We start from the raw sequence: 27,101 nt of genomic DNA, 5'->3' as shown, positions 1-27,101 counted from the left end.
AAAAAGTCAATAATAAAAAAAGTCAATTAATTTACATTTCATGATGTAAACATTATAGACCTCTGTGAATACCGAGAATAATTTCCATAAATATGTATTTATTTATTTAACTTTTTAAGTTTTAGTTATAGGTAGAAATTTATAAGAACGTAAATTTTAGGTGTTGTAACCACTTTTAATTAATTCATTTATTTATTTACCATTTGTAAGCACCTTTTTTGACTTCACTACTTCATTTTTAATGGTTCTGTGGTGTGTGTGTGTGGGCAGGTTTAAGTGGTTTACGAGGACTTTTTTTTAGGTTACAAACTGGTAATTACAAGTGTATTATGTTATATATGTGGTTTATGAGAACATTTCTAGTGTCCCCATAATTTAAATCACTTAAGAAACATACTAAACGATGTTTTTTTTTTTTTTTTTTTTTGAAAATGTAAAAATGCAGAAAGTTTTTTGTGAGGGTTAGATGTAGGGGTAGGGTTAGGATTAGGGGATAGAATCTATAGTTTGTACAGTATAAAAATAATTATGTCTATGGAGAGTTCTCATAATGATAGCTGCACCAACAGTCTACTTTAGCAATTGCAATTGACTATTTTTGTATGAGACAATCCATTAACAAGATCAATGTGAATCTTTGAACATAATAGTGAAATGAAGTGCTTTTGTGATTAAGAGGTCAAGACAAACATGCGTCAACATCATCTTTTCCAAATGGCATAAAAACACCTAAAAATTTTAAATTGAACCAAAATGCATATGCTTAGAAATCAAACACTGACTGTTAAACTCAGAGTTGAAAAAGTGTTGAGTTTTTAACCGATTTGGCCAATGCAATATCACAGCTACCTCAATGAAATGATGAACAAAACTAGATTTATTTAGGTCTTTATTGTAAGGCCCCACCAGTTATACTATATAAGTGACAGTATATATAAGTGACAGTCCCATGTTTGTTTAGCTTTTTATTTTTAATGTACAAACTTTCTCCATTAAAATAGGGGGAACATTTTTTATAGGGTACTGTAAATAGAAAACAACAATTTATTACCTACAATGAACTTAACAGGCCAATCATAGCTAAGCAAATATCATTTGTCACACTACAGGAAATGTATTGTTTTTCAGGTAAAATCATTGTAATCTGATTATTATCTATTACTGTATAATCTAAGACACATTTTGCAAGGTTTACTAATTTTTGTTACTATTTATAGTTGATTCGTAAAGTGACATCTACATGATTTCTAAATTCTTTCTTTGTTTTCTTCTAGTATATTAATCCATTTTTGCATTACATCATTGCTTAAATTGAACAGATTTAGAAGTCTATATTAGGGCCGAGTTAAAAAGAATTTTAGAGTTATTATATTTCTCAACTGATCTGTCCTCTCTCTCTCTCTCTCTCTCTCTCTCACTCTCACTCTGATGCAAAGCAGAATGATTCAAGATCACCTCAGAGTGGGTAACCATAATGAATCTTTTGCAAACATTAAATATTTGTTTATATGCCTTTACTATTAATGTTGTTCATAGAATGACAAACGTGTAAGATAATCAAAATCATTAATGGAATCATAAAAATATCAAGGTAATCAGAACTTCATCATATTGGAAATGTATTGACTCCATGATTTGACTGTACTGAGAGTGCAGTTGAGATCTTAACTACGAATGGAAGTTCACTTTGTATATGATATACTTCATATAAAATGTATTATGTTTCTGTTGTTTCTTCAGACTTCTTTGCTATAATGATTATGAACAAAGATGTTCATTGTACACCTATGTTTATAATAAAAACAACAATGGCAGGTGTATTATAGTCATTGACAGTAAATATGCAATAAATGAGTGCAATAGATTGTTCTTCTTTTAAACGTTCCTAGTATTTAAATCAGCATTATACACGACAGTATTTATTAAGGTATATGTTGAAAAGGTTCGGAATCAATAAAAACATTGGGGAGAAATCCCTCTGTTTATAAACTATGCACACAATACACATCTTTTGTGTGTAAAGTTACATACTACCCATCACCTTCAGCTGACCACCAGCAAAAAAAGCCTTGACATTGGAAGGATGCAGGTCTGTTTTCAAATCCTGCTCTCAAGATTTAAAAATGAAATTTAAAAACACTCAAAACATTTATATTTAATGTGTCGACAAGGTCAGGCTGAACGAACCAATAGTCAATGTTCAATCAATATGAGATTTGAATTTAAAGAGCTTTGGCCTCCCGGGTGACAGAGCATGAAGTCAGCGGTGTGGTTAAGCCCGTGGCTCAGAAGAGTCCACAGGCCTGTTTAACTCTCAGGACCATGATTAATTCATAGTGGATTATGTGCTGGATGCATCAGGGGCACCACTGGGCTCCTTCACTCTAAAACCACACACTGCAATGAGATAACGGCTTTTCCTCCCGATAGCAGGCTCGATTTGATGCCCGTCTTCCTTGCCTCTGTACCTATAAAGGATTCCCCTCTCCCTTGCCCCCCACAGAGAGTTAAATCTCTGAATCTCATCTGACTGATTTGTTTGTTCCCGCCTCTATGAATTGAGATATGAGATGAGTTCAGTGATAAGTTTGTCTCTTTCTGAACTCATTTCCCCATATATTGTCTCAGATGCTGGGGTGTTGCTCTGCATGTCTGATGCTGCATGCCTTTTAAGATTTTTTTATTTATTTATTTATTTATTTTTATTTGTCATGCACACAACATCCTTTGCTGCATCCTTCTGATGTGCTGTGAAAGGACTTCCCATTAAAAGTTAATGTTTTCTGTTATCGGGCTCTCAGTAGATATTGAATATGTTCAAAAAATCAACCCTTTCTGAATTTGGAATACATATACTAAATCAGATACCATACATGCATTGTAGGTGTGTAATAAAAAACAAAACAAATCAGGTCTGACGCATCAAATCAAATTTAAGTTTAAATTATTGTGGCTATAAACAGAATATTACTGTTCTAAAATTGATGCACCATCTAGAAATTCTCAAGGGCAACAAATTATTAGGCCCAAGCAACACAGTTTTCACTGAAATTATGAAAATGCTATTTTTGTTTTGTTTTGAAGGCTTTTCTTAGATTAAAGTTGAAAAAAAACAAACAAACAAACAAAAAAAAAAACAGAAAAGAAAATGGAAAAGAATATCAACCATTTCAATGGCAGTAAATGTTCTCATCTTTAGCTAGCTTGTGATAATGTGCCCTTAGACCTTGTTTGCACTGAAGGCAAATTTTACTCTCATCAGCAGGGAGATGTCAAACACATATGCCATTCACAGCATATCTTGAAGTGGAAAAAGTGAAAGGTAACAATAATCAAAGAACATGACTCTCCACAGAGGAGCATTTTAAATTTTTTTTTAACTGAGTAAACAATACTTTGTGAATATTGTCATATGCTTTATCCATCTTCACAAGAGTATTTTATGCATGGTAGACAGCCTTGTGAACATTGTCTGCAGTTCTCCACCATGTCAAGTTCATCCTGAGACATTCTACAAGAAATATTTTTCAAAAGCTATATTTCTCTGAACTCAACCTACTGATCCTAAAAAGAGCATCTCAAGAAAAGGGAAATCCCCTGTTGTGCTTATAGTTAAAGTAGATGCTTAAAGTCAAAGGGGGAAGAATCTCAGCTAGTCCAAGGAAAAGCATCTATCATCCAAATGTTATATTTTCTAATTTTATTAAAAACTCACAAATTTGTTCAACATGTTGTATTTATACAGTGAATGGTCTAATATGCACTGGAGGTCACGTAAGCTTAGGTTTATTAGAACAATAAAAGACATATCATGAGAATTTGATATTTAAAGAAAGTAGCAGCTGCTTGCTGCACAATTGACCATCAATTTCAATAGTTTGGATTTTCCTTCAAAGACACAAAAATAAAACTTGTAGGTCTAAGTATATTACAATTTATGAATGTATTTCAGCAGACTAAAAAAAAAAAAAAATAAGAAGTAAATACTTCTTATTGTTTTTTTTTTTTTTTTTTTTTTTTAAACACTTACACTTTGTTTCAACACATTCTGCAGTTAATGGTGCAAAGCACTTTTACAGTATTTGTGCTATGTTTTTATTTGGCAACTGTCTACTTGTATTTTTTTTTTTTTCCCCTTTTTTTTTTTTTTGTAAACAACATTTTGTACAAACTAGCACAGTGAACCACAACCCCGGCAAACTTGTTTTTTCATCATACAATATAAATAAAATCAATACAAAAGTTTGGTTGGTTGCTTGGAACATTTTTTTCTGGATCAAGAGGTTCTAAATCATGGTTGATACTTTTAACTCCTGAATTAAATATATTACGTAAACAGTTGACTGTTCTCTATGTCCCTTTCAGACCCTTGTTAAAATAATTTTAGAAGGTAGGCTTCATTTATTAACATTTCAAGTTCTCTTCCATTAAATAAAGGGTTCACCATCTGTACAAATGTTAAAATTTGCCTTTTGAAGGCTAACTTCTTCAAATTTGGTGAAATTCTTAGGGACAAAAGGATATATCCAGAATGAGAAAAAAAACTTTTTCTCCCTGGCCTTCAGAAACATATTTAATGTCAAAAAGGTTGTTTAAGTGTCATTATGGCAGAGCCTTGAAAGGCAAGGAGGTCTGAGGAGTTTTCAAATAAATAAATTAGTCTGACGGTGTAGCTTTTTCCTGGAGTCAACATTGCAGGTTAGTGTTAGATCAGCCACCTTGGGTGTTTCTCTGTAAAGCTGGCAAGTCTTTGACAGTAGCTAACAATGTTAATGTGTCGCTATTTCTGTTTTTAGAGTGACGATTTAACCAGTGGCACGCACTGAGCTTCTGCAGGGACGCTGCTGTGCTAAGCCTCATAGCAGTGTTCATTCAGAGACTGGGTCAACAGTAACAGTATCAGTTCTTTTTCTTCTTGAGTCCTGACTTTATTTCAAAGGGATAAATTAAGTATGAAGGAAACTGAACATCAACACAAGTTCAAGAAGGTAAATGTCAATGCCCATGCTGCCCTCTGCTGCTCTCTCTGTGAGCTGTCCAACCACATTTATGACACAGAAAAAAAGGAAGAAAAAATGAAGACACAAATGATAACCAGAATGTGTGTGGCCATTGTCCCTGTTACCACCCTGTCTCCTCTGTTTATCATAATTTCTCTGTACTGAAATGTCTGTTCACAGAAGCTACCAGACCGTGGCCTCATTCATTTCTGATGGAGGGTGGGAGAGGTGGTTGCTGTATCCACTGCCATTGAGGGATAGGGATGTAAATGAAGGACTGGGTCCAAAGACATCTGAGGACATACTGTGCAGGGGTCCAGGTATCCCTGGCTCTGGACTAGGTGAGTCCCCTGGGTGGTGTGACATGATGTCTGAAAAGCGTTGTACTTCACTGGATGGATGGTGGCCAGGGATAGGATGGTCCATGCCCCCTAGTGGGGTTCCAGTGGGTCCTGACGATGGGACAAAAGGGAGGTCTACAGGAGTCTGGGCCTGTGAAGATGGCGGGCCTTGGGGAAAGAAGTCGTAATTCCCTCCTGGACCATAATACTCACTCTGATAATCTACAGATTAAAAAATAAAAAAAATAAAAAGTAGTTTGGGTTAGGTTTAAAAACAAAGGGCGGAAAAATCCTGGTTTTAAAAATTCATAGAATATGTAGCCCGTGGTTCTTTAGAAAAAATCTCAATATGCCACATTAGTCACAGTACATGTTACACTTAAATCACAAATGTAGCTGGGTGGGAAGAACAAAGCTTGCAAGAAACTAATTACAGTGAGGAACGGTGTGCCTTCTACAGTATCTGAACTGCTGAATACTTATTAAACAAGCAGTTATTTATACGAGTACATATATAGCAAAAACTGCCTTGTTTTATGCACATTGTACCCTCAAAAAATGGATTTTTGCAGGTTCTTTAGTTTACTTAATTAAAATGAAATAAAGTAACACAATTCTAGAACATTTTGTCTCAACTTGATTTCATTGGATTACATCCGATTACATTTGTAAAAATGTAAGTGTACTTAATCTATTTGAGTTGGGACTACATGAATACTTTTTGTAGCATTAATGACATTGGGAAAGGGATTTCCATTTCCCAGCATGTGAGTAATAAAACAAATTAAGTTTACATAAGACAATTTTGTTTGACGAACCTTACAAAGTTGAGTTAAAACTACTAAAGTACATTGAACTCACCTAATTTAACTAAATTATGTTGGCTCAATGAAACTGACTTAATTTGAATTAACTAAATTAAATTGTGTGTAAAAACTATATATATGTATAGAGTGACATTGCGATCTTTAGCCTACGTCAGAACTACAACAAAATACAACAATATTAAACTAAACTAAATAATAATAATAATAATTATAATAATTATAATAATAATAATAAAAAAACAATACAAATGCGGATTAAAATATCAAGTAAATAGATGACACGGCCTAGCAACTGTACAAAGTTCTTCCAACAGTTTCACAACACATCAAACGAAATCAAAATAGAAAATATGCTATCAATACATTTAGCATCAAAAACATGAAAATAAATTATTTAAAAAATACATTTATTCACAACCAAAATGACCAGTAGCCTGTTTCATTTGTCATTTCCAGAAATGCCCAGTCTAAACACAAAACCAGCATTTAAATTGGTTGACTACTCAAAACCGAGACAGTCTAATAGTCCAATAAAAACCGGTTAGTCTATAGGCTATATTTGTCGTACAATCACATTTTTAATTCTGTGTATAACAAACAACCATCAAAGGTGTCCCAGGGAGGCAAATGCAACCAGCGCTTCACAAACACGTGAAAAAAGAAAAATAAATAAATAAATTGGAAACAGATAAATCCACAGCAAGCCAATAAATCTTACCTCCATAGTATGAGAACGTGCCGTTTGGAATTAATTCTCCAGGTTCGAGTCTGTCCACTAGCGTTCGCATTCTTCTTGGACTCCGAAAGAACGCGTGTCTCCTCGCGCCGAGTGCGCTCAGCTGCTTCATGCGCCTCTCTTTGGACCGCCGGTTCTGAAACCATACCTAATGCACGTGGACAAATAGCAATGGAAATGTATAAACTTAAATTGTGATAACTAAAAATGGTTAACACTTTGAATTACAGTATCCATGTTACATAGTCTGTTAGGCCTACACGTTGCTGTAATTAATTGCAATAGTAATAATGGCATCTGTATGGGCAAACAAATCAAGGAGCTTCCAGAGTACTCAGTACTTATAAAAACGCAGTAACATGGACACTGTAGCCTGCCAATCTAAACAGTGACCAAAGTAAAACAAACCAAATTGCATAGAATGTTGTCTATTATAAACTGTCAAAATAAAAATGTTTAATAATCAAAGTAATGATTTGCGTAATTTCGATGCAATTTGTGTCATTGATAGCCTACAGTACAGTACATCATCTACCTGCATTTCAAACTTAGGGTGATGTGTTTAAATAAATATATGATACAAGGTTAGACGTGAAACCCGTATTGCTATGGTCATTGTAACAGTTTGCCACTCTGGCCTTCTGTTTACAAGTCAAGTTTACAATTTTTAAGCAGTGTCTCCACAGTTTACTGAGGTGGGCCTGTAAGGTGACTGAATGCATTGGTATTGCACTGACAATATTACTCCTAATTATCGTCACTGTTAGAGAGTGGATCTAACCTCACTTTAATGATCTTTTAACCCTCCATTTACTCCGACTGAGGGGGCAGCAGCGGGGACTTCAAATCTCTAATTAATACTTAATAAGAGGGTTGTTACCGATATATTAACCAGCTCTGTGCAGTTATTATTTCGTAATCTATATATCCATCCTTGAATTCATTTAGCTAATTACAGTTTAATCTGACGGTCTTAAATATCTAACCTCGCCACTCTATTAATCTCACGACCCCTTCTCTCCACTTGATCTCAGGTTCAGTCTCATTTTCAGGCATTATCCCACCGCACCAATCTATTATGGGGCTTTCAATGATAATAATGCTTTATCTGTGTTTTTATCGGATCTCTCGCGTCGAAAAATAAATAAATAATAATAATACCAAGATGTAGGCCTTTAAAATGATGCTGACAAATCCCATATAGTTGTGTGGGTAAATGAGGCACATATTTGCCAGTGCACTGACTGCGCGTCTCGGCTGTACTCTCATTATTCCGGCGATCACTCGACCAAAAAACAAAACAAAAAAAAAAAAAAAAAAAAAAAAAACAAGGATGGATCGATTCTAAATTTCTCACAGAAGACCACCTAGTATGAGGTACTTTGACAGACACAGGGACAGATTTCTGCGTTTCCCCTTGACCGAGAACCGTCACAGCATGTCTAAATGTGGTCGTAAAACGTGATGGCGATGCATTGCCAAGACTCCCATCGTTCTCACCAGTCTGATGCCAGCTGGCATGCCTTTCCATCTCTCGAGTCAAGTATGAAAAGCTAACCATATAAATGCTACTTTCAAATAATTTACAGGTGCCAGCAAAAGTGTCCTCATTTCAATTCAAATGGTCTTGCATAAAGGATTGGAAAGGAAAGACACAATGAAACCGCGCTTGCGTTTTTCTCCATGACATTTTGGACAACACCTCCATGAGAAACTTGTCATAGAAAACTTTTCACAGAATAACTCACTATATTAGGTTCCACAGACACATTGCCAGCTTGTATGTTCATGGCATCAATATTTGCAGACCCCAATTGTTATGAAAATTGTTTCCGGGACAAAAAAAAAAAAAAAAAAAAAAAAAAAAAAAAAAGAAAGAAAAGAAAAGAAAAGAAAAAAGAAATCAAATTAAAAATGTCAGTTTACCTGAATAACTCGCATGTTAAGCCCCGTCTCCTGCGCCAACTGCTCCCTGATGTGTCTCGTTGGTTTGGGGGTCGCCGCGAATGCCGCTTTCAAAGTCTCCAATTGCTTTGCTTTGATAGTGGTACGCGGTCCTCTTCGTTTCCCTCCGAGATTCTGGTCATCGTTTTCATTGTTACCCGTTTCTTTGTCTGATAAGTTTGCGATTTCCCCGTCCTTGACATCGTCCTGTAGCTGGTCTTGAGAATCTGGCGATAAACTAGGATCACTGCACGCTGTAACTGAATGGGGAAAGAAGGGCCGTCGGAGACCAGGAGTCGAAATAAAAACCTCAGAATTAGACATGGGGACCGGAGAAGTCTTAGACACTAAACAGTGGAATGTAAAATAAAGAAAGACAACAATAAAAAAATAAATAAATAAATAATAAAAAAAATTAAATAGAAAAATAGAAAAAAGAAAAACAAAGAAATGCTGGTATTTAGAGCGGATACTAGGCAGTAGGCTAGTCTACAGTAAAGAAAACGGTTATTATAAAGATCTTTGGCCAGGAGTTGTTCTACAAAAGGCCACAAAAACATGCAGCAAATCTTTACTTCATAAAACATGGAAATTTAACGAACAAAATTAAATAATTTTTAAAGATATGATGGTGACACGGTCTGATTGTTATTATTGTTATTATTATTATCATTATTATTATTATTGTTATTGTTATTTGACATAAAATATAAAAAATACTATGACAATAAAAAAAAAAAAATAATCAACATTTTTGAGACTTGGGACCTCAAGCCAGGTATTCCATGTATATGTCAAATCATTATCCGTTTTTTTTTTTTTTTTTTTTTTCAAAAGGTGTCTTATGAACCCCAAAGTCTGGTATTAGTCTATTAATATTGGCATAATAGGGGATTAAAAACTAACATTTTCCAGTTCCTATTATTTGATTAATTTTACTCACCTGAAAGGAGACTGGTGTCTTTTCCGTTCGTGCTGCTTAAATAATCGTCTTTACAGACAAATTTATTTTCGTCCATGATGTACAATTCCTCCCCTGTCGATAGTTGCTTGTTACACATCATGCATGTAAAGCAGTTCAGATGAAACACTTTGCTTCGTGCCCTCCGGACCAAGTCATTCGGCGAGATCCCCTGAGCACAACCCGCGCATTTTGTTCCAAAGCGCCTGCAAATGGACAGACCAAAAAATAAATAAATAAATAAATAAATAAATATATATATATATAAAAATAATAATAATAATAATAAAAAAGAGTTAGGCTACTATACCATGATAAGTAAATAATATATTACTTTAAGCTCATAGTTGAAGGTAAGGGAAAAACAATGAGTACATTTTCAAGTGTGCAAAAATATTATATATATATATATATATATATATATATATATATATATATATATATATATATATATATATATTTACTATTATTTGGGGAATATTTATCACAATAATTAGGCTATTTGTTCAGTTGTTATTGTCGACCTAGTGTTAACTCAAATAAAATCCTATTATCCTATTGTTTATTTTTCCTGTTGTATACAAATTAAAATACTACTTTTGTATTTAGATCTATTATGCATTAATTCGTGCAAATGAATAAAGTTATGCACAGAGGGGGTGCTTTAACTTGCATTGAAACATCATTAATAATCACCCATAACAAAAGAATATGTACATTCTTCCAATATAAACACCACTGCAGTAAATACTCACCACTTAATTGCGACCAACAATGTGTATTCTGATTCTCTGTACAGATTGTTGATTCAGGGTCTGTGATTACATTGTCTGAGGGTTTCCATCTCAGAGTCGTTTATTATTCAAATCCACTTATCACATCTTAACTCGAACCTCTGCAAACACACGCGACTGTGCAGAGAGGCTGCCACTGGGCCGCGTTTACACTTTCAACTACTGGCAAAGCATTGATCCCTGCGGCTTTCCCGGCTGCCTTTCGTTGTAAACAAAGTGTGATTTCCTTAAAACCCTTGCTGCAGACGAGTACACAGACTATTAGTGTATCTGCTCGTCATTTTGCATAACAATTCAAATTAACAAGCATTTAATTAATGGGCGTCCTAATAAAAGAATCAAACAAGTCAGTCTTTACAGAGATCACACTTTATGTTGGTGTGAACGTAAGCTCCAAATTCAAATGAAATTATTCAAAAATTGCAATATTTTTAGGTAATGTGTAAACCGCTTTTTCATTTTAAGTTCAATAGAGAGGAAGTTCCACTGTAAATAATGTCTATTAAAATGTAGTATCACAGTTTGAAAGAGTGATTTTGAATTAATAATATATAGCATATTAGAAATATAGTAAAGGTTTCACATATTGGAGAATATATTCTCCAATATGTGAAACCTTTACTTAACCTTGACATTTTGGGGGGAAAAGGGTGTTTTTTTTGGGGAGTGTATTTGGATCTATATAAGCGGTACATCATATTTTTTCCTACAATCTATCTAATCATAGCTACAAAACCAATGATTTTATCTGTATAATGGTGTTCAAAATACTGACAAATTATTGTATTATTCTTTTAGACAATTATACCAATGTCCTTAAGCACAGAAGATTAAATTAACTATAATATTTCCATTTATCAGGGCAACAGATCCACAGGGGAAGAAAAAAATGTTGATGAGTCGAACTCACGCAAAGAACTTACCTAAAGAAGTCGTTTTTGCAATATAGTTTTCCTTCTCGAGAGAAGCATTTTTCTGTTAGGTTACATTTGCACTCGCAACACTGTACGCACTTGATGTGCCATGCTCTGTCCAGAACATTAAGGAGAAACCTGTCCAATATAGGCCTCTCGCAGCCCGCACAGTGGACCATCGTCTTTGGATGTGCTCCCACAATTACTGCCGTGGTGTCCACAACCTGAGACTTATAGTCTGTTTCAGTTTTCCCTCTTTCAGAAAAGAGAGAGGGGAAATGGTCGTTATACTGAAGGGTGCTTCAAGTCCTTTAAGAGTCTTTGCCAAAAGGTACGACAGGAAAATATCAAGAAGTTAGATGTTTGAAATATATTCACCACTTTTGTGTATGTGAACGATCAGCGTAGAAACCTGTAGCGGTCCAAAATCAAGATGAACAAAGAGGATCTTCTCATGAGGTAGTAGTGCGTCAGTTGTCAGTCACTATTTCTCATCCTCTTCTGCTCAAACAAAGGTTAAGATGATGAAGCCAGCATAGTGATTATTTTTTTTCTTTTCAAAACACCAACTGTTCCTTGGCTACAAAGAGGACATCACTGCGCAGAAGCACGTAGCCGTTGTCAACATGGTGAAGCATTGGTGATGATGATGTGCATGAAAGTCTTTCAAAAGCAAACATCTAATGTAACCGGTCTTGGACAGAACTAGCACGAGACATGCGAGTCCAGAGACATTAGAGTGCACTTTACCATGTCCATGTATCCACTGTTTAGGTTCCTCTGAAAGATGAAAGACCACCAAACGCTTGAAAAGTGCGTCTCCCTCCGTACAGCGTGGTGTTTCCTTGGTAAGATAAGAGAGGCAAAATATTCTAGTGTGAACAGAATTTGTGTGACATCTCGTTGCAGGACTGATGACGCTCCACGAACAGCCTCCGGTGTTCTGCATGTTCCTGAAAGCACACGAGCCAGCCTTATTCACAGCCTCCTGACGTCACGCCATGCCGAGACCAATCAGCGGCTCTCAGTTCAAGTAACCGTTAGCTATCCCCTCACCGCTTTACCGGCACACTCTGCGCTATTTATAGGGAACAGAAGACACCAATTGTCAAAAATCCCAGAAACTGTCATATCTAAGTTAATGTGGAGAGTCAGAAAACAGACCTTCGTGTTCTGAAAGTCTTTTTTTTCCGTTTCATTTTTCAATAATCATCAATTCTGGTGGAGCCGAGGAACGAGAGAACCATATTAAAAGGTACATATGATAATTAACGCATTGTTTATGAATACGTAGATGTGTCAATATTTCGAGATAAGAGAAAAGGTTGGTCCTCTGTATCATGCTGTAAAAACTGCAGTGTAACTAGTTGCGTTATACATTTCTTAAAACATATGTATCGCAAGGATGCTGATGAAAGTGGTAAGCTATTGTGGAATTCGCGTTGCAATTTTTTTTTTCTATGTATTTACATAAAAAACTTGTGCAAGCATGTCATGGTTTATATCAGTAAAAAAAAAAAAAAAAAAAAAATAAAAATAATTATAATATTTTTTTCGAAACTGACAAGATAACAGAATGATTCCTGAGACCTAAAATAAGGATATCATAAAATAATGACTTACCACTTTTGCTTTATAATACCATATGCTTAGCGATGGGGTGCACTTCATATGAGTCCAAAAGAAAGATAGCCTAAACGTATCACTGTTTCATTGCCTATTCACTAACTCTAGATGTAATGAATAAACCTAACTATTTCGCAAGACAGCAAGCTACAATGCTATTATTATTATTATTATTATTATTATTATTATTATTATTATTTTATTACTTTTCATTTTTGACTAACTTGGGCGCGTGTCCTCTATTAATTTTACGCAGACAAATTGTAATATCAACAATCAACAAACTTAATTGAATCAACGAAAAGTCACTTAAGAACATCTTCCACCTTTGGTGGAAGACAGGAGGGCTCTAAACTTTGCAGGATATTAGATCATCTCAGCAGCTCTAATGGCCCAAACACCATGGTGTTTATTTCGATCTGTTAAGTTCGTTCCTCTGACTTTATTATTATTATTATTATTATTATTATTATTATTATATTATTATTATTATTAATTTAGCAATATACATCGTGTTCTACAGGAGAATGTAGCCAATAGTTACTTTTTATTTATTTATAAGGGCAAATTAGTGCATAGGGATAATCATATTTAGAACAATTTCAAATGGGATAGGGATGAATATATTCATGATATATTCTTGTACAGACGGATAATATTTTCTATTACCTGTGATTTTTATTGTTTAATAATTATGAAATTATGCACAACATGTAACGTGTAATTAAGGTGGTTTGTTTTTTGCCTGTCGCAATATTTTACAATATTTACAAACGTGAATGTATAGCCTAGTTTTTGTTGTATGCATCCTAACCTTAACTCTGAAATTGCTATTTCCATCAACGTTTGCATCACTGTAATACACTATAATAATTCTTCTACCAATATATCTCTACTGTATACCACAATCCCTGGTGTCTTTGCCTTCATATGTGACAGTGACACCATTCACCACTCGCATAAAAACACTGTCTTTCTAGCTCCCGCGCGCACTCGCGCCCTTCAACCTCAAAATCTCAGCTATTTATATTCTGTCAGGGTAAATTGTGCAAATGTTCCAGACTGGAATCTGGAATCAATACCAAGCAACTTTGTGCATATGGGCCACTTCTCACGCCGATGAGTGTCTAGGGAGTGCTCCTCTTTGACTGTGGGACCCTTGGATGACATGTGTTATTTCACGAAGAATAACAGATAAAAGATGAACATACTCGATCGTTTGCTGTAGCCTATGTGGCCACCACTCCCACCCCCTTCTCTTGGAACTGGTCTTTTCTCCCCGTTTGAATGGCATACAAAAATCTCTATTTCTACTAACATTATTGTCTGCAATAATAGGGGAGGAATATAGTGTGAGAAAAAGAATAAACGATCAGTCTAAAGTTTTCTTAAAGTTTTTAATTAAATGTAAAAAAAAAAAATAAAAAAATTAAACAGATTTATTTAAGATTATTACTGTCATATTTCAGTACATAATCTACATTATTACATAATTTCAGGCTATAGGCAATTTATAATAATAGTAATTATTATTATTATTATTACAACTGTAACAACTATACTATTGTTATTATTATTATTATTATTATTATTATTAATATTATTATTATTATTATTATTATTATTATCATCATCATCATTCGTTTATCAAGATTGGAACAATCACATATAATTTAATGAACAACATCTACCTTTAACTTTCGATCTATAGGCTAGTTATTTTAATTCCAGATACTCTCTACCACCCTATTTCATGTCTATTCTAGGAGGAAAGTTTAACCAATAGTTTAATAAGGGAAAGCAACATAATTGCAAATTTATAGATTCTGTTAGCTGATTGATAACCAAGAGAGCTGACTCATGCATGATGCAAATGACGTTTTCAACGAGAGGCATGGTCAGGTGGATCACAGTCCGACTGGAAAATCCCGACGAGTTTGGAGATGGGGCAGTGCTAGAGGGAGCTATCGATCGAAAAATTCTCACCAGCAGAGAGCATGGCTGTCAAATTACATTCGTTGCATTACGCATGCTCTCAGTGAACGGTCAGTTGCGGAGCTTTGAATAAGCTAAACCTAAAAAGAAAGACAGCGCAAGTTAATCAGACTGTTCCAACCTTAATAGTTTTTAGAAATTCTGTAACGTTCGTTTTCATATGAACACATTTTGTAAGAAGAGATAGAGATCCCTGATTTTGCCACTCATAAAAAAGTGAATAGCATATGATGTTATGGACACAGCAAGTTCACAAGGATCACCATCATCGCTTGCAAATAAATTAATAAATAATAATAATAATAATATTAATAAAACCTAAGAATTACAGATAATGAATAGTTTGACAAGCAGTAACATTCCTCGCATGCAAAAATGCATTTTGTATTATTCGATTGTTTGTTTATTGAAACACACAAAGTGTGCGTGTGTGTGTGTGTGTGTGTGTGTGTGTGTGAGAGAGAGAGAGAGAGAGAGAGAGAGAGAGAGAGAGAGAGAGAGAGAGAGAGAGAATTCAAGATTTTAGTCTATTTATTGTTATTGTTTCCCCCTTAAGACGAACTATATAGTCATATACTGTAGATACGACACATTAACCCGGCCTAGGCAGTGTGGGCAATGCAGTGTGTGATCGCTGGCCGTATAGACACGCTGTGACTCCGGTTATAAAGTGAGAAATATTACCCCTTACTCGGGCTTTGATCAGCTGGCGCACCGGGACCGCCAGGAGCTCGAAAAAATGGGGGGTCTGTGCCTTGGGCCCCTCTACATATCGCTCTGCACCGCTGCCAGTTCGTTTACTCGTTTTATTCATGAAATCTGGAACAGCTGCTAGTAACATGCTCTGTAGTACAGTATGGGTAAGGACAAAAGCAAAAGAGAACACGTGCAAACATTTCAATTACGAATGTATAAATAAGAAAATATTAGAAATATTATAGCCCATATATGATAAACTAGTTGCCGATTTTACATTTCTATTTTCTTTGATTGTGCATTCCTTTTTGTATTAAGTGTCAATTCAACCACAAATGCCAGTTGAATTAATATATCACTCATAAGTAAACGGGGTGAAGGAGAGGCACCTTGACATAAGAGGAAACAAAAAAATTCAAAGCCACAGCGAAGGGAATTAGGGAGCGCCATTATGTCATAGACAATCCGTTGTGATAAAATAAAGAAGAAAAAAGAAGAAGAAAAAAAAAACATGGTTTAAAGCTTTTCATGTTTAAAGTCTTTTGCACTTATAACTGCTCAATTTAAATTAAGTAAAAAAATAAAATAAATAAATAAAATAAAAATAAAAATAAGACCAGTCATGGCACCATGCCCTACTGAGCACTCAATACCATTCTCATGCCCCTACCATGCCATGTGTGTGTATTTGAGTGTGTGTGGTGAGGACAGGGCAATTTAAATATAACTGCAATGAAGCATGTGTCTTGCTTTGCTTTTATGAGAATGTCTTTATTTTCGCAGTGTGGACAATAGGCATGTGGGCGCTCCAGGACCGCGTTGTGTCAATCTTTTTCAACTCTGTGGCGCAGTGAGGTGATGTGCAGCGACCAAACCCGGCCGGAACCAGTTCAAACCGATTAAGGGGTCAGGGACGACTGAAGCAAGACCTCTGCAATTATATTCCTTCCAGCAGAACTTTAACGCCAGTTGGCAGTCTCCAACCAAAATTATTTCAAGAGTGCATAAACTAACGAATCTAAAATCGCTGACTTGACGGGGAAATCAGGTGTTCAGTAATTATCAGTCCATCAGTGCAACCGTCCACGTCAAATGAACCCCACTGAGTTATTCCTCCAAGTCAAAAATGCATAGAAAAATGGCTTGAGTATTGGCTAACAACTCAACATAAACATTTTCCTGACTTTCCAAATCTGCCATAGACTGGCCAGAGAAATTCGATTAAGGTTATAGATCTTCTCTCGTAGTCCCATCACAGCTGTTATTTCTCCCCTAAACCCGATAATCAACCCCAGACACGACAGCCGCTTCTGCCTTGCATTCCAGACTGAGGATTAAAAATATATTCCAAATTTGACTTTACCAGACAACTAAAGCTACACTATGATCACAGTAATTCTGCAAACAATTATACAATTGTTTAAATGTAATGTAGGCCATTAAAATGTTGGCCATAAATTTAATTTGTATTCAATATATATTGCATTAATATGTAATGGCCTATACATTCCACAGTATATATATATATATATATATATATATATATATATATATATATATATATATATATATATATATACACACACACACACACACACACACACACACACACTGTATATATGTTTGCGATTGGGGATGACAGATTATTGAGCTAAGGAAGCAATGGAGAAAAAGCAAGAAATCGCCACGATGATGACTCGCAACGATATAATTTATTTCCGATGGAAAGCAATAGGCCTATATTAAACCTCGACATTAAATAAACTTCAATACGTTTTTATTATCTTATATAACATAATAACCGTTCTAGATATAGCTAAACAACTATAAAACGACAACAAAATCGACGTCATTATCTCATTAGATACAGCCAACCAAAGAGCAGTGACGAGAAATTATTATATTATTCCCCGCTGGGCAAGAATGGAAACGAGCAGTCTTTGAGACTGGTCGCTCTAGTTTAGATTAATGGTTCCCAGCGCTTATTCTGCAGTGCGGGTGAAAGGGCCAGGATCACTAATGATTATAATATAATGTGTGGTGATAACCACTCCCTTTGAGATATTATCGCGCAGTGGGCAATGCTCGGGGGACAGGCTGCGGGGCTGAAAATCAGCAGATAGCTTCTGCTGCTGATACCAACAACCCCGGTCTGAATGAAAAAAAAGAAAAAAAAGAAAATCAACGATAGATGAACAATATTTTATTTATTTTTTAAACAATATATATATATATATATATATATATATATATATATATATATATATATATATATATATATATATATATATATATATAGTATTGTATTGTAAGGGAAATGTAGGTTTCAGACTAACAAAGACTGCAGATAGCCTAAGTATACTTCAATATAGTCTACCATCTGAAAAAAATGATTAACTTCTAAACAAGATTTAAATAGCACGATCAGGGACGATGGAGTCCCAAGAAGAGAATGACATGGTAAAGAATATCATGCAAAACAAGACCTTAATCTATTTCCCCCCTTGTGATTATTATTTAAAATGCTTTAGTTTCCATCATGTTGTTTTAAAACTTGCAAATAGCCCACATTTTAAATAAACTGATAATGCCACAAAACGCTGATCGATGTAATCCAAGTTTAGAAACAGAAAATATGAACAGACCGGACACATCGGACACATCACTTCTCATGGCGATCGACTGCCTCGGATCAATAATAAAGCTCCCTGACTAACTTCTCCGAGAGTCTGTAGTGAACACAAGAAAACGGGGGTGATGCTAAAGGACCACTGGAGACAAGGCCCCGGCAATCCCTCCTCATTCATCTTCATTGCCTTTTGTGTGCACAAAAAAGCAATCCCTGCATAAGGTAAAGCCACCATCAAAGCCGTGGCTTTATTTTATATCCTATAGATCAGGAGGGAGACAAAGCTTTATTTTCGCCAAGAGAGAGATATTTTACCTCCGCCGTACGGTTTTATGTTGGAGAAGTGTCAGACAGACGAAATAAATGGCTAATGCATAGGCAAAACGCGCTCAGCCCAGCATGCCTCACGTCAGCACGCGCTACTGGGATTTAGGGCCGATGAGAGCCGAGCGCGCGACTGAGCGCGAGCATATAAATACATGATGTTGTCTACTAGTCCAGATACATGCGCATACAGTGCCGTTTTTAAACTAATACGGGCTTGCTTCCCTCTCACTGTCCAGTGTTAAAGTAATAGTTAAAGAGATTTATAATGGCGACTCAAACAGAGTTTATAAATAATGAGTGAATTTTTTTCATTTCAGGATGCTTGGTCTTATAAAGTTGTGAATAAATTATAATTCACTACAAATAATCTTACTGCACCAGCCTCTTATCCAGCTTGGGATCCCGTCCAAATTATGCAGCATTTTCTATGCGTTATATGGGCAACATTTTATTTTAATGGGACAGTTTATTTCAGGGAGTGGATTATCTGCAGTGGCTGCTAGTATCAGGCATGAACATTGAGCTTGCAGCGTAATGCATGCACAGTCATCTCTGTGTCCATACACTCATGCTATGAGTCCAACACTTCAACAGTAACAATAATGTCTTTGGCCATGAATCCAAGACAAATGTTTTAAACATTTTAGCATGTGCTCACAGAATTTTAATAAGGAGCTGCCAAATCCAGCCTCCTGGATTGGCAGTCATGCTTAGCTCATCTGGGCTCTGATACGGCATAATGCAAAGTGCCTATTGTGGCTGCTCTGCTCCTGATCAAGAGTGCTGAGAGTCATTGTTAGACAATGACACCGAGGTCCCAGTCAAGACTCTCAAACCCAATCTCTCTGACTGTACAGTGTAAAGAGAGAGAGAGAGAGAGAAAAGCAGGAATAGTCTTCTCTCTACGTTCCATTTTGAAATGGGCGAAAGTTGAAGTGAATGGAAGACAACTCTAGCTGAGAAAATGGTGCACATTGCACTGAACAGAAAATTTTCAGCAGACAAAAAAGACAAGACACTGGTTAGAATGCCAGACAAACCCATTTTGCTGCTGGCCTCCTGTTGTTCCAGGACCATTAGTTGAATGAGGTGCTGCTCCACTGTACTCCAGCAGTTCCTCTCTGCACATCATACAGTGTGTTGAGATATCTGGGCTGCTTTACTCACAGACTACAGACTTTCATATTCCTCCCTGCTGTGTCCCAAGAGCTGAAACAGAGGGTGGGCATGCAAATAGTTTTCCCTGTACGGTGAGTTCAGATGAGACAGCTACCTTGTTTGGAGCTGTTTTTCCCTTGTGTGTTTGTGCCTGAGTGGGCCATCAGGTAGGCATGGCGGGAGGCAGGGAAACGGGATGGGGGAGGTGTATCGGTGGTGGTAATGGGTTGAAAAGTTGAAGAGGTCATGACCTCTGGGTGTTTTATGAGGGTTTGAAGCTGATTTGTCTTCAGTGGAGCATGCTGTTGGCATCTTCACACCCTTGAGTTGCTGGCTGGCAAAGCAGGTTAGGATCACAGGGTTGCTGGTTGTAAATTAGCACACTGGCATAGTGACAGGCAGTCAAGGCCATGGGAATGCCACCCACCTTAACCTGTTTGTGGGTCTGCTGGGTCCAGATGGCAGGGACCGCTGGAACAGACCTTAGTTTGGAAATATCAACTAAAAAAAGCATAAACACCCAGGCATCCTAATGGCAGTGTGTCGGAACAGACTGCAATATAAGACCAGGAGAGGCAAGTATCCCCGGTGACAAAGCTGTATTTAAATTTCATCTATAACAATGTAATTACAGGATAACTACACATAAAATAACTGTCTTTGGAAAACAAATCTCCCTGTTTGACCATACAGATAATTTAACAAAAATTAAATGTTGGCAGCCCATTTTGTGTACTCTGAAGACATAAAAAATACCTGTAACAGTCTGTAGTCTCATTAGATACATTCTTTCCCTCTTCACCAAAAGTTGCCATTATAGACAGTGCTGGGTTACTCAAAAAAGTAATCTGTTACAAATGACTACTTACTTCTCAAAAATGGTAATTAGATTACTGGTCACTTCGTTTAAAACTAATCAAATTACTAATTACATTACTTGTAAGTTCCTTTCTAAAACATTTTTCACAGAAAAGCTTAAATTCTGCTCAACAAATTCAAAATAATGTTTTAATTTCCTCTTTGTTCATTGTCATATTTCTTCCTTACAATGACTTAGTATGGGGCGTACACCCTTCAGCTGTAACAGAAATGCAAACAGACATACATGAGAACATAATTCATGTTTTAAATATATTCGACATAAATTATATTATTTTAGAAATGTGTAACCCATGTATTTAAAAGTAATTATCTTAACTGAAAGTCAGTAACTTTAATTTGATTACACAAATAAAAAATGTAATGTGTTGCATTACCTTTTGACAAAAAGTAATAAGCTTACAGTAACTAATTACTTTGTAATCAGATTACACTGATTATAGATGAAATTTCCATTAGCAAATATATATATATATGAATTTACAGCTAAATTATATGGGTAAAACTTAACAATAAGGCTGTATTTATTAAAATTAATTACTGCATTATATCATGAACTAACAATGAACATTTTTGTACAGAATTTATAAATACTTATGGAAATTGTGCATTGTTAGTTCATGTTAGTCCATAATGCATTAACTAATGTTAAAATATACAACTTAGAAATTCAAATTAGGCAAGATTAATATGTGCTGTAATTGTTTTTCATTGTTAAGTTCATGTCAGCTGCTGGAAGTTATGCCCCACTTACAAATCAAGTAATTCCTGTTACTGGAAGACAAAAATTCCCTAGATCTAATCAGGCCTGCAGGAATCCCCTATCAGAGCATCACAGGTTCACAGTCTCTCCTGCTTTGCGAATGGCGATTAGGCCAACCAGTGTATACATAGGCCTGAACATAAATCTAACTTACACACACCATTTCTAGATAACTATATATCTGTTAAAGATAGATGGACAGACGGTTGCAGTGTTTCCAAGGGTGTTGGAAAAAGGGAGAGGCTCAATGAATCAAGCTCTATCCTGTACATTGGGGCACTATCATCTCAGCTGTATTGCTGTGGTTACTTTGAAACAGATGCATTATGCATAAATTTTGAACCTGTGTTGAATTAATCTGTGTCTGCTGGAATGTGGTTTCTAGTTGAAGGGAGCTTGTCTAATCAACAGCAGGCTCAACATGTTGTTTTAATTTTTTTATACAGTTATACTCAAAAGTTTGCATACCCTGGCAGAAATTGTGAAATTTTGGCACTGATTTTGAAAATATGACTGATCATGCTATCAACTATCTTTTATTTAAGGATAGTGATCATATGAAGCCATTTATTATCACACAGTTGTTTGGCTCCTTTTTAAATCATAATGATAACAGAAATCACCCAAATGGCCCTGATCAAAAGTTTACATACCCTTGAATGTTTGGCCTTGTTACAGACACACAAGGTGACACACACATGTTTAAATGGCAATTAAAGGTTAATTTCCCACACCTGTGGATTTTTAAATTGCAGTTCGTGTCTGTGTATAAATAGTCAATGAGTTTGTTAGCTCTCATGTGGATGCACTGAGCAGGCTAGATTCTGAGCCATGGGGAGCAGAAAAGAACTGTCAAAAGACCTGCATAACAAGGTAATGGAATTTTATAAAGATGGAAAAGGATATAAAAAGATATCCAAAGCCTTGAAAATGCCAGTCAGTACTGTTCAATTACTTATTAAGAAGTGGAAAATTTGGGGATCTCTTGATACCAAGCCAAGGTCAGGTAGACCAAGAAAGATTTCAGCCACAACTGTCAGAAGAATTGTTCGGGATACAAAGAAAAACCTACAGGTAACCTCAGGAGAAATACAGGCTGCTCTGGAAAAAGACAGTGTGGTTGTTTCAAGGAGCACAATACGACGATACTTGAACAAAAATGAGCTGCATGGTCGAGTTGCCAGAAAGAAGCCTTTAATGCGCCAGTACCACAAAAAAGCCCGGTTACAATACAGGTGCATCTCAATAAATTAGAATGTCGTGGAAAAGTTCATTTATTTCAGTAATTCAACTCAAATTGTGAAACTCGTGTATTAAATAAATTCAATGCACACAGACTGAAGTAGTTTAAGTCTTTGGTTCTTTTAATTGTGATGATTTTGGCTCACATTTAACAAAAACCCACCAATTCACTATCTCAAAAAATTAGAATATAGTGACATGCCAATCAGCTAATCAACTCAAAACACCTGCAAAGGTTTCCTGAGCCTTCAAAATGGTCTCTCAGTTTGGTTCACTAGGCTACACAATCATGGGGAAGACTGCTGATCTGACAGTTGTCCAGAAGACAATCATTGACACCCTTCACAAGGAGGGTAAGCCACAAACATTCATTGCCAAAGAAGCTGGCTGTTCACAGAGTGCTGTATCCAAGCATGTTAACAGAAAGTTGAGTGGAAGGAAAAAGTGTGGAAGAAAAAGATGCACAACCAACCGAGAGAACCGCAGCCTTATGATTGTCAAGCAAAATCGACTCAAGAATTTGGGTGAACTTCACAAGGAATGGACTGAGGCTGGGGTCAAGGCATCAAGAGCCACCACACACAGACATGTCAAGGAATTTGGCTACAGTTGTCGTATTCCTCTTGTAAAGCCACTCCTGAACCACAGACAACGTCAGAGGCATCTTACCTGGGCTAAGGAGAAGAAGAACTGGACTGTTGCCCAGTGGTCCAAAGTCCTCTTTTCAGATGAGAGCAAGTTTTGTATTTCATTTGGAAACCAAGGTCCTAGAGTCTGGAGGAAGGGTGGAGAAGCTCATAACCCAAGTTGCTTGAAGTCCAGTGTTACGTTTCCACAGTCTGTGATGATTTGGGGTGCAATGTCATCTGCTGGTGTTGGTCCATTGTGTTTTTTGAAAACCAAAGTCACTGCACCCGTTTACCAAGAACGTTTGGAGCACTTCATGCTTCCTTCTGCTGACCAGCTTTTTAAAGATGCTGATTTCATTTTCCAGCAGGATTTGGCACCTGCCCACACTACAAAGCACCAAAAGTTGGTTAAATGACCATGGTGTTGGTGTGCTTGACTGGCCAGCAAACTCACCAGACCTGAACCCCATAGAGAATCTATGGGGTATTGTCAAGAGGAAAATGAGAAACAAGAGACCAAAAAATGCAGATGAGCTGAAGGCCACTGTCAAAGAAACCTGGGCTTCCATACCACCTCAGCAGTGCCACAAACTGATCACCGCCATGCCATGCCGAACTGAGGCAGTAATTAAAGCAAAAGGAGCCCCTACCAAGTATTGAGTACATATACAGTAAATGAACATACTTTCCAGAAGGCCAACAATTCACTAAAAATGTTTTTTTTATTGGTCTTATGATGTATTCTAATTTTTTGAGATAGTGAATTGGTGGGTTTTTGTTAAATGTGAGCCAAAATCATCACAATTAAAAGAACCAAAGACTTAAACTACTTCAGTCTGTGTGCATTGGATTTATTTAATACACGAGTTTCACAATTTGAGTTGAATTACTGAAATAAATTAACTTTTCCATGACATTCTAATTTATTGAGATGCACCTGTATGCCCGACAACACCTTGACACGCCTCACAGCTTCTGGCATACTGTAATTTGGAGTGATGAGACCAAAATAGAGCTTAATGGTCACAACCATAAGCACTATGTTTGGAGAAGGGTCAACAAGGCCTAAAGTGAAAAGAATACCATCCCCACTGTGAAGTATGGTGGTGGCTCACTGATGTTTTGGGGGTGTGTGAGCTCTAAAGTCACGGGGAATCTTGTGAAAATTGATGGCAAGATGAATGCAGCATGTTATCAGAAAATACTGGCAGACAATTCTTCTGCACAAAAGCTGCGCATGGGACACTCTTGGACTTTCCAGCATGACAATGACCCTAAGCACAAGGCCAAGTTGACCCTCCAGTGGTTACAGGTAAAGGTTCTGGAGTGGCCATCACAGTCTCCTGACCTTAATATCATCGAGCCACTCTGGGGAGATCTCAAACATGTGGTTCATGCAAGACGACCAAAGACTTTGCATGACCTGGAGGCATTTTGCCAAGACGAATGGGCAGCTATACCACCTGCAAGAATTTGGGGCCTCATAGACAACTATTGCAAAAGACTGCACGCTGTCACTGATGCTAAAGGGGGCAATATACAGTATTAAGAACTAAGGGTATGCAGACTTTTGAACAGGGATCATTTCATTTTTTTTCTTTGTTGCCATGTTTTGTTTTATTATTGTGCCATTCTGTTATGACCTACAGTTGAATATGTATCCCATAAGAAATACAAGAAATGTGTTTTGCCTGCTCACTCATGTTTGGTACACAATGGTAAATATTTTACCAATTCTCCAGGGGTATGCAAACTTTTGAGCACAACTGTATATATATATATATATATATATATATATATATATATATATATATATATATATATATATATATATATTTGGAATATCTTTTATAGCATAATTTAATCTAATATACAAACACTGCATTTAAACTTAAATTATCTAAATTATCTTTTAATATATTAGATTGTTGCCCTCATGATAGCGTTTCTCTTGTAGTTCATAAAGTATTGTGTCCTAGACCAACAGGTATGTACGTATATATATATATATATATATATATATATATATATATATATATATATATATATATATACTGTATATACACACACAGTATTGGTCAAAAGTTTTAGGCAATTGTGAAAAATGTTGTATAGTGAGTAATTTTTAGTTATCAATTTTACTCATGTTGAGTATATAATTTACTTACGTTGTTCCAAAACTAGTACTTCTAAAGGAGATGTTAGACAGTATGTCAGACTCAGTCACCATTCACTTTCATTGTATTGAAAAAGGATTCAATGATAGTGAATGATGACTGAGGCTAGCATTCTGCCTAACAGTTCTTTTTGTGTTCAAGGGAAGAAAAAAAGTAATTTGGGCTTGGAACAACATCAGTGTGAGTAAATGATGACAGAATTTTTATTTTGGGGCAAACTTTCCCTTTAAGTGGTTGAAAATTAACAGATAGGAAAGATGACTCACGATGATGTTCAGTTGACTGATGAATGTTTTTGTTACTAATCATTAAATGCCTTCAATTTTCAACCTAGAGATTAAACTGACCTCAAGAACTTGTAGCTGTCCTATGTCAGGTAGAAGTTCGATGTTCCAGTCCCGTCCATGCACAAGAAGAGATGTGGTATTCTCCACTGTCAGAGTTTCCAGACCTGAAAAAGAACATCAAGATAGATACTGAAAAATTGACTGATTGATTGCCAACAGAATTCCTTGAAACTAGCTTTTGCACAAGATAATGTAATTGAGCTAGCTCCACTGCGATGAAAGAGCTAGACAAATACCTCTCTCCTGTAGCATTGCTTGATAGGATATTTCTTTTCATTGGTCATGTTCACAATAGAATGAAGTGGTCTCCCTGAGTCCCACAGGTGTGCTGTATGGTCCTGTCTGTTTGTCAGCCTAGAGAGAAGTCCCATGCTATTCACCTGAGCCCAATCCTCTGTGTAAAAGCTGATTGTGGCAGTGTTATCGACTTGCTCGTGTAATTCTCTGCTGAAAAAAGGGAGAGTAGAAAGTTTTATCTCTGTGCAGCAGCAGTAGGGAGGGGTGAGAGTTCACTCTCTGTAAGCTTGAGACACTGAGAATATTAACGCTGGGATGGCTTTGCACACACAGAAAAGCCCCAGTAGACCTTCACTGCTCTGAGAAAGAGATGGAGAGCTGAATTAACGTAGCACAAAAACATGTGAGCACACCGATCTGATAGTGTACCATATTTCCAAGATTTCCCGCTTTTAAACAGCTTAAATACTTTTCATTGGATCTTCCATAGATCAGTGACAGAAATGGATTTGACTGTAAATAAACAGTGTGAGCAAACTGACTTGCATGGTTTTAATGATTACCAGAGAGGTACTGAAATATTATGGTAGAATTAAACAATGTAAGAAGAGAAATGTATATGTTGATTTATGGTGCTGTGTGCACAGAGAACTATACGGTTGCAAAGCAAAAAGGAATATATTAAAATGGTGAGTATACAGGCATTTGGTTACCAATTCTTCACATATTGCATACATTTTGATTTATTTGATTTTGCAGAATTTCAATAAACAAAACACTTGCCTCAAAAATTTAGTTTAAAGGTGTCTTTTTGTCTATGGTGTGTCTTGAAATCTCACTCACTGCTTCTTACAATTACATTTATAAGGTCATTTCACA

General features: G+C 36.2%; 1 protein-coding gene across 3 annotated transcripts; it reads right to left on the bottom strand.

Annotated features, from left to right (window-relative positions):
* Positions 1 to 898: 898 nt before the first annotated feature.
* LOC127430277 (LIM/homeobox protein Lhx1-like) lies at positions 899 to 27,003 on the bottom strand. 3 transcript variants are annotated; one of them, XM_051679981.1, is made up of 6 exons: positions 26,222 to 27,003; positions 25,986 to 26,089; positions 9,792 to 10,015; positions 8,831 to 9,195; positions 6,887 to 7,052; positions 899 to 5,563 (listed from the first exon to the last, which is right to left on the bottom strand). In XM_051679981.1, exons 3-6 carry the CDS (start codon positions 9,910 to 9,912, stop codon positions 5,184 to 5,186), a joined length of 1,032 nt encoding a protein of 343 aa, XP_051535941.1. In that variant the 5' UTR covers positions 9,913 to 10,015; positions 25,986 to 26,089; positions 26,222 to 27,003; the 3' UTR covers positions 899 to 5,183. The 3 variants fall into 3 exon arrangements, with proteins under 3 accessions (XP_051535941.1, XP_051535939.1, XP_051535940.1); XM_051679979.1 differs by lacking the exons at positions 25,986 to 26,089; positions 26,222 to 27,003 and adding an exon at positions 11,527 to 12,522; XM_051679980.1 differs by lacking the exons at positions 25,986 to 26,089; positions 26,222 to 27,003 and adding an exon at positions 11,527 to 12,516 and having other exon boundaries at positions 900 to 5,563; positions 8,831 to 9,108.
* Positions 27,004 to 27,101: the final 98 nt, after the last annotated feature.

This window comes from Myxocyprinus asiaticus, chromosome 39 (assembly GCF_019703515.2).
Source record: "Myxocyprinus asiaticus isolate MX2 ecotype Aquarium Trade chromosome 39, UBuf_Myxa_2, whole genome shotgun sequence".
Lineage (NCBI taxonomy): Eukaryota > Metazoa > Chordata > Actinopteri > Cypriniformes > Catostomidae > Myxocyprinus > Myxocyprinus asiaticus.
The sequence above is the reverse complement of the archived record's forward strand: the minus strand, read 5'-3'. Positions and strand labels throughout refer to the sequence as shown.

What these genes read in the sequence shown, in the direction of transcription:
- LOC127430277 (XM_051679979.1), bottom strand. Translation starts at nt 11,696, where the DNA reads ATGGTCCACTGTGCGGGCTGCGAGAGGCCTATATTGGACAGGTTTCTC. An exon ending in TGCAAAAACGACTTCTTTAG is followed by an intron (nt 10,016 to 11,526) that starts GTAAGTTCTTTG and finishes GTCCATTTGCAG; the next exon opens with GCGCTTTGGAACAAAATGCG. An exon ending in CACGTTCTCATACTATGGAG is followed by an intron (nt 5,564 to 6,886) that starts GTAAGATTTATT and finishes TTTAATCTGTAG; the next exon opens with ATTATCAGAGTGAGTATTAT.